The sequence below is a fragment of the Phaethon lepturus genome, unplaced genomic scaffold, assembly GCF_000687285.1.
Source record: "Phaethon lepturus isolate BGI_N335 unplaced genomic scaffold, ASM68728v1 scaffold50888, whole genome shotgun sequence".
NCBI classification, from domain to species: Eukaryota; Metazoa; Chordata; class Aves; order Phaethontiformes; family Phaethontidae; genus Phaethon; species Phaethon lepturus.
In genome coordinates, this window is record NW_010557876.1 from 38,370 (window position 1) to 46,734 (window position 8,365).

At 43.0% G+C, this 8,365-nt stretch overlaps 1 protein-coding gene across 1 annotated transcript in view; it reads right to left on the reverse strand.

Annotated features, from left to right (window-relative positions):
* ARHGAP40 (Rho GTPase activating protein 40) overlaps positions 1-8,365 on the reverse strand; it is a gene marked incomplete at its 5' end in the record, with an annotated part of 13,651 nt that overhangs the window by 4,145 nt on the left and 1,141 nt on the right. Inside the window, 9 exons of the mRNA XM_010292872.1 lie at positions 266-406; positions 670-876; positions 1,970-2,052; positions 2,807-2,966; positions 3,229-3,306; positions 3,438-3,529; positions 3,900-4,065; positions 4,692-4,843; positions 6,003-6,078. Of these exons, the coding sequence (XP_010291174.1) occupies positions 266-406; positions 670-876; positions 1,970-2,052; positions 2,807-2,966; positions 3,229-3,306; positions 3,438-3,529; positions 3,900-4,065; positions 4,692-4,843; positions 6,003-6,078 (1,155 nt within the window). The remainder of the gene's footprint in view (positions 1-265; positions 407-669; positions 877-1,969; positions 2,053-2,806; positions 2,967-3,228; positions 3,307-3,437; positions 3,530-3,899; positions 4,066-4,691; positions 4,844-6,002; positions 6,079-8,365) is intronic.

Sequence of the window (8,365 nt, forward strand, 5' to 3'; positions counted from 1 at the left end):
TTCTCCTGCAACAATGCAGCATCTTAGCCAAGTGTTTTGTAGCTTGAAATTTATTTAGTACACTTTCTGCTGGGATCAGCATTTGCCACAACCTGGCCAAAAGGGTCTGGGAAGCTGTTTCTCATGGTTCTGCAGATTTTTCTCCCTCTTGCCCTGTAAAGAGCATCACTCCTCACAGTTTTCCAAGTTTTCATGAAAGCATTCATAATGAAAAAGTATTTGACACAGTTATGAAAGGGACCAGTTTCTCCAAGCCCTAACTCACCTCTGCCTGGTTCTTTTCCACTTTGTCTTTATCAGCATGGATCTTCCGCAACAGATTTTTAATCCGCTTGTCACAAAACTGGTACCTTTTGCTACTGCTCTCATTCAGCCTTCTCACTTGAGCTACCAGAAAAGAGGAGACCTGGGAAGGGAAGAAGGAAGAAGATGGGAATTAAATCAAACAGAGATGAGGACACTGTTTAAGAACCTAAACAGCACTTTATGAAGCTCCTTAAACAGACAAAACATCCACATACCTTGAAAACAGGTAGTCTTGGAACTCAGCCAGAGGTTTTGCCTACAGACATTTAACTCCTCTGAAACGTCCAAGACTATCCTCCTATTCCAATTCTAGGCAGACCAAGACACTGCTGCACCATACCGCAGAACACCTGCACAACTTACTGTCCAGAGCAAATCCTGGTAATGGATCATCATCCGCACAACATCAGCTGCCCCCTCTGCCAGCTGTTTCTCCTTCCCTTCAGGGATCTTGTTTGGCAGCCCCTTGTGCATGAAGAGGTTTGGGGCCATGACTGTGGAAACGTTCCAGAGGTTCATTTTGTTGTTGTTCTCCCTGGCAACCACTTTGCTGAGAAATTCAAGTAGAGCCTAAAGAGAGGGGAGGAGACTTAAGACATCCATTACTGATAATGCTCAAGAAACTACTGTGGCAATTGCTGGAGAGATCATTTAATTAGCAATTTTTTCTTGATATCCGTGAGCAATTCCTATTTCTCCAGTTAGGAAGTCCACTGACCAATTTCTAATACTAGGACAACAACAAATAACCATACCAAGCAGAGAGATAGTTTGTCTGGCATTCATGAATCAGGAGACACAGTACGTGTGGGAAGCAGATGAGCTCTTACTCCTCGGCAGTTGGCAATTTACACAGTTCAGCTGTAAAAGCTACAGAATCCAAAGAACAGCCCCCCCCCAGCCTTACCCCACTATCTCCTCAAAGCTATTCCTAGATGTGGAAAAACAAAGCCTTTTGGATCATCTTTTCTGCCTCACTCCTCCACCAAAGCCATGACACACGATAGATCATCTTTGACTGGATTATTCCAGCACTCAGAGTTTGCAGGGTGCTAAGTCAGCCTTGCCTTTGTTATCTGGAGGCTGAACTACTCAGGAGGGAAAAAGCAGCAACAACCAAAACCACAGTTCTTGTGAAACGCAAAGGCAGAGGTTCTGCACTGCCTACAGAGCTGATCCCATCAGTATTTATTCTCTTAAAAAGTAGCAGGTGAAAGGATTTGAAATGCCTTCTGATCAGAAAAGGGTAGGAAGTTATATGCTTAGTAGATTTTTTTTTTTTTAATTGAAACTATCTTTGCTAGATGGTGACAACATCACAAACCAAAAGACTGAATTTCTTTCCCTGTATCTTCGCACGGCCACAGACAATTTAAAAACTATACAGCTTTCAGTCCATAGTGAAGTGCTTTAATACACTGAAGAGGAAGAGCACATTTCTAAACACGGTGCTCCAAGACCGCATGGATGTCTACTGCTCTTAACGCTTGTACCCAAAAGGCAGACTGTGCTTACAGCTTATGTTCACTGCACAGCCTTGAGGTCTGCCAGCTCCCTCCATCACGGGTTCCCATTCTCAGTTAGTGAAATAAAAGCAAATAACATGATGTATGTTACTTACAAAAGCTGAGAGAGTTTCTTGAATAAAAACATGGAAAGTTACCTTTAGAGTGTTTCTGTTGGGCTCCGGCAGAATCAGGATCAGGAGGTTTAGTGCTTGCAATCTTTGCTTCAGGTCTGGAATATCTAGAGAGGGAGAGTGACAAGAGGACAGAGGAGTCAGGCTTCTGACAAGCTGGTTTTGAGCACGGGAACCCCCAAGGAATAAGGCAAATACTTGTGGTGGTGTTTGTCATCTAGGATTTGAGACCTTGTTTTACAGAAATAAATCAAGCTCATACAGCCCTTATGAAGGGAACTACCTGTGTTTTAGAAGACTGGTTGATTTTATTTCAGAGTACACTGTCTACCAGCAAGTCTGATGCCCTTGAAGGGCATCAAAAGACCCCATTATTCCCTACTTTTTGTACAAAAAATGTTGTGCACTTAAACAATTAGCATATTCGAGCCAACTGTTGAGGCACAAACCTCAAAATAAGATGCTTGCAGAACACTGCATTACCTGCAGACAAGCCAAGACCGTGCACCCCGGCCAGTTGCCACAGCTCAGCCTTCATGTCATTATTTATCAAGTTGTCCTAATTCATGATAGCAACCTTGCAGCCTCAAACGACACAACATAATTTAAGACTCCAGGACAGCGTTCCTACAGAAAGATGTATGCAACCAAGCACCAGTGACTATGACTCTCAGGCTGACACATCATAGCACCTACAGCACCTGGCACACTGAGTTTGGCTACAGTTCGTACCATGCTGTGTATTCCCATTGAATCCCCAGGCTCCCAACACATCTTACAGGAGAGCCCGAGACCAGCAGAACCTTACAATAAAAGCACAAACCAGCAAACTGGTACTAAACAGCCAAAGCAGGGACTCACTTTGTACAGCAGCAAAAGCAGGGAGGTACTCTGCGGTCAGCAGTGGGGCCGGCAGCTCTCTTATGAATCTTTTCAGTAGCCCAGACACATCATTCTGGTGGACTTCATCCCAGCGGAAAAGACCAGTATAAAAGTCCCTTTCTAGCTTCTGTTCCAGACTCTATTAAAAAGATGGAATATATTACACGTTTTAATAAGCAAATACACGGGAAATTCTGTACGTGAGCACTAGGAGGGCAACCCATCAAGTCAAAAGGGCACAGAGACCCTCACAGCAGACACTCCCAGATTTCCCAGCAATGGACATTTCTATTTGTACTGGGAAGGGAGATGAGACAATTCAGGTTATTTAGATACTTGCTTCAGAAACATGCTGCCTGATCACCTCCAATACTTTTGAACACCTGCTAAAGAGCTCGTACCTTGATTCTGGTCTGGGATCCAGAAACTCTCAAAATGCCCTCTGTTTCAAGTCCTCTCTTTTCCAAGCAGGAGAGCAGCTATTAAACAGGGGGGAAAAGAAAGCTCTTAGGCACAGATGATAAGTCAGCCCTTCCTTATCACAGGCTTGTGATAAAGGTTTCCTGACTCTGAGGATCAGAGGTGTGAAGGAAACCAGGAGGGAACTTACTGCTTGGAGTAGCAGAGGGACCTTGGTGTTGGGGAGCAGTTTTTGGTCATTTTCCAACAGAGTGTGGAGTGGAACTCCAAAGAGTCTTTTCTCTACAACAGAAACAACATGTTATAAGACTGTACCACCACTAATACAGATGTCAGGGATATATCCACCACTGTAGACTGAGAGGGCACATTTCATAATGTGAAAAGAGAAGAAAAGAGAAGAAAAGAGAAAAGAGAAGAACAGTCAACAGGACAAGTGAATTTGACAGTCAGACATAAATGTGGTGCTAGGTCTTGATGTTATGACCCAGTGACTTCCAGGAGAAATTCTAACCAAGGAAAAAACACCTGTCACAAGGTTTCTCGTCAAAGACTCTCTCTGTTCTAACATTTCAAACACAAACCTATGAGAAGATCAACGTACAAAAATGCACCCCCTTCCCCAAAAAAATCACGATGAAATACAACTAACCTGTTGTTTTCAGTTTTGCTGCCTTGTTTCTCTTCAGCTCAAAGCCCAGAACATCACAGAGAGCTGTTAGTTCAATAAGGGCTAGTGTGGGGATCTTCTTCATGTCCTGAGCAGATAAATCTCCAATCCTGGTCACTCCTAGTCTGCCCTTGGGGATCTTAAATTTCTAAGGGAAAATACACACCCACAAGGTTCAGTCCAAGTATGACTACTAATCCCACTGGTATCAAGTTTTGCTGCATTTTTATCATTCCTTACCATAACCAAGCATCTATTCATTCTCTTGTTTTCAACACCAGACAAATGCCCCAAACTACTCCTACTTCTACTCAACCCACAGCTGAATAAATATTTTCCCTTTTCAGCATTGCTCTTTAACTGTATTGGAGATCACAATTTATCTAAATTAAAGACAGCCTGATACCCACCCTAATCTACTTGAACTTTGGAAGCAGTCCAGTACATTTTCAGAGAAGAAAACTGTTAGAACTATGGGTAAGAAAGTCCTGTTCTTTTCAGTGGAAATGGCACAGATCCATACAAAAACAGCTAGCTTCACACACAAATGCAACTTCTTTTGACCCTCCACTACACAAGTTATCCTTGCCCAACCTCACAAGGATAACAGCACTACCTGTCCAAAAATACCTGCCTAATATAGACCCATTGCAACACTACCCATAGAGGACATCTCCAAGAGCTGATCATACAGTTGAATCAAGTTGTCTTGTACCCCTCTCAACAAGAAGAGAGCTAATAATTTCTAACAGGAAAAATTCCTTCAGTGCTTACAGTTAGGGTGTTTCCATCTTTTAACCTCCCAGATTCAGACAGGAATGATCCCTTGAGCAGGACAGCCGCTTGCTCCGAGTAGGCAACATCCATGTTGAACACCTCCTCTTTTCCAGGGTTTCGAGCTGTGCAGGAGTAATCCTGGGTTTCTGCTACAGAGGAGAAATTGTCCTGAGTTTCAGAAAGCTAGAAGGGTGAAGGCTAGAAAACAAGTATGCTAAAAAAGCAGTCTGAGACAGACTTGGGTACCATTGCTTTTAAAAAATCGCACATTAACATTTGAAAAGTGTTCTCACAGCACAGTCCTGAGGCTGGTCAATAGGGTAAGATTAGCTTAAAGCCATAATGTTACAGCTACAATCGCCAGATCACCAGTAAGACATGAGCACGGCCTTAAAGGACACACCTATGGCTAACTTCTCTTCACACAGTTGTGCGTGGTGTTTATAGGATTTCACCATATGATCTTGTCTAGACCGATTTTATTTGCATCTTCTAATTGCTTTCTTGAAGAGTTACAGTTACCAGTTTGAGCAGCAATTCCGAACAACACTAGAGCCTGGAAAAGTTTACTAAATCCACAACTGTGGATAACCATGTATTTTAAAAAAAAAAACCACCAACCAAAACCCACCAAACCACAAACAAGGCCAATGTTTCAGAGCCCAGATTAGTACAACTTCCCTTCCAGTTCCAGCCTTACTTCAGATCCTGTATGCCCCTGTACTCGGCACTGGTGAGGCTGCACCTCGAATCCCATGTTCAGTTTTGGGCCCCTCACTCCAAGAAGGACATTGAGTTGCTGGAGCGTGTCCAGAGAAGGGCAACGAAGCTGGTGAGGGGTCTGAAGAACAAGTCTGGTGAGGAGCGGCTGAGGGAACTGGGGGTGTTCAGTCTGGAGAAGAGGAGGCTGAGGGGAGCCCTCATCGTTCTCTACAGCTACCTGAAAGGGGGTTGTGGTGAGGTGGGTGTTGGTCTCTTCTCCCAAGTGACAAGTGATAGAACGAGAGGAAATGGCCTCAAGTTGCGCCAGGGAAGGTTTAGATTGGATATTAGGAAAAATTTCTTCACTGAGAGAGTGGTCAAGCATTGGAACAGGCTGCCCAGGGAGGTGGTGGAGTCACCGTCACTGGAAGTGTTCAAAAAACGTGTAGACGTGGCACTTCAGGCCATGGTTGTTGGGTGGTGGGCATGGTGGTGTTGGGTTGATGGTTGGACTTGATGATCTTAAAGGTCTTTTCCAACATTAATGATTCTGTGATTCTACTCCCCTTTTAGTCATACTTCTACCTTTAAAAACTTCCTTCTTACACTTCTGTACATTTGAAGTCCGTAGCTCATGCCACAGCTGATCTGGGCTGGACTCCTGTTTCTCTGCTGCTGTCTCCTGAAAAATAAACCAAGACATGTTTACCTACACAAAACAGAAGTTATTATAAGATAACCTGATTTTGGCAGAAAACACACACCTGACATAGTCTGCTAGTCTAAAAAAATGCTGCTCAAACTCAGGGCTACAAGACTGTTCTGAAATTAAGAATCATAATTAGAGAATTTGGCAGGCAGGTGGAAAACAGATGACTATCTCATAGACAGCATTTGTGATAAATTTGCACAACGTTAAGCCAATTCTTCCTTTCACAAAACCATTAGCCAACTTCCCCATTTTTAGTTAATGCACTGAGGGGCTAACAAACAGTGGACAAACCAAGCTGCATGAGATCTACCCATTGCCTGTGATCACAAGATCTTTTTAATGAGAAAGAACACATTAGTAGACATCAGCACCTAAAAGCTTCCCTTCATGGGCTTCATAGTAACCTATCTCTTCACGTCTAGAGAGAGAAGTGAATCTTTAAAAGTGTACGGAGGCATTTGGCAGGCAGCTCTGTTAACAAAAACCTTACTTTTGCTAGAACTAGTTAGACTACAGGAAAGCATATTCTATCACCAGAAGTTAAGCAACTTTCCAAAAACCTGCTTATGACACAGAATAGCGGACCGAAGACTGAAAGTTAAAAGGAATCTGTGCAAAATCAGTGCAAATGGACAAAGTAGTTCATCTGCACAGAAGATGTGTTATATCTTTAGAGTAGGTGCACAACTGATGGGCTGGCCGTGAAAGCAGAACCAATTCATTCAGCACCTGCAGCTAAATCACAGCCCATGCAATGAATAATGCCAGAGCACCTTCAGATCCAGCTGCTGTGTGAACAGGCCATAATGAACAGTAATACAGGGCAAGCCTGTAGAAAGGTACTGACAGAAATGCCAACAGCTTTGATGCCTGAGGTAGACAGAAGGCAAACTGCAAATCCATCTCAAAACACCGACGGAAATAAAAATCCACATGTCTGACACACCACGGCCTGCCCTCTTACAGCCTGCGCTGCTTCCACCCAAGTCACAGCTGGACTGAGTGAGCTTTAAGCTCGATTTGCTGAACATCGTTTTTTCCATAGGTGGAGCCCATTCAAACATTCTGCTCCCAGGGTTACCGAGAGGGCAGTCAGGAATGGGAAGCATCCAAAACCTGATTGAGCAGTAAAGGCACAGATACTGGATCAGGGTTCCAAATCAGGAATTTCTGAGAGTGTGGGAAAACACCTTTACCTTTCTGCATTTCCATTTCCTTGGTCACAAAGTGGAGATTTCAAATATCCTTTGTGCGATAAGGGATTTATCATGTTTTGCTACATGCCTAGAACAAGTGTTACAGCAACACCAGGCATGTTTTGGCATACGGTTCCTGAATACATCCTTCAGAGCCCCAAAATTGTGCTTGGAACTGGGATGACACAGCAAACCAGTATGGAAAATTAACAAAAAAGCCTGCTTCCTCCTAGGATTGCTCCAGGAATTACTCAAAGGTAAAGGACGAATTCTGCTCAGTGCCAACATCCAATGTCATATCCTAACATCTCAGAAGTTTACCACTTTACATAGAAATCACTCTCAGTTTCCCTAAGCTGAGCATCAGTCACTTCCCATGAAATAAAGAGGGAAAACACCCCCCGCTTGTGTACAATGTAAAAGACAAGCAAGGAATACAGAGGTCAAGGTCAAGGCCACTCAGCAAAGAAGGAACAAACAGTCAAATGGACTGATTTAAAATACGTTTTCTTACTTTCCCTCAAAAGGGATGTGGGGGGAGCCACGTTTTTGTTTCAGTGACCTCTACTAAAACTGTAGATCTCAGAGGCAACTGCAAAGCTTTAAGAAAAATTAAGCCAAAGAAAATACGAATAATTCCAGCACAGTTGTTGGAAACGAGTCCAGTGAACTTGTCCAAAGAAGTGAGTAAAATGTTTCACTTCCAGTTAAATTAAGGCAATGTAAACAGGCAGCTTTAGCATCTTTGTACATGCCTTCGTTACACCAAAACGTCACTTCAAAACATCAGATTTCATCTCAGTTGCTTATCAAATGGAAATTATCAAATACAAATTATCAAATACGAATATTAGTGGCCTAGTGAGTGGATGCATAAGATTAAGAGCTTGAAAATCTCCATTCCTATATGGTAGAAAGTAAAATTATTTTAAGAGATATAACAGGTTTCTATTTAATCTGCAAGTTTAGAAGCTTGATGAATTCCAACTGAGGCAGTTAGGACAAGCTTGCAGCATTATCGCTTTCAGAAACGTCATCTTTTTGCCACCCGTTTGTGCAGG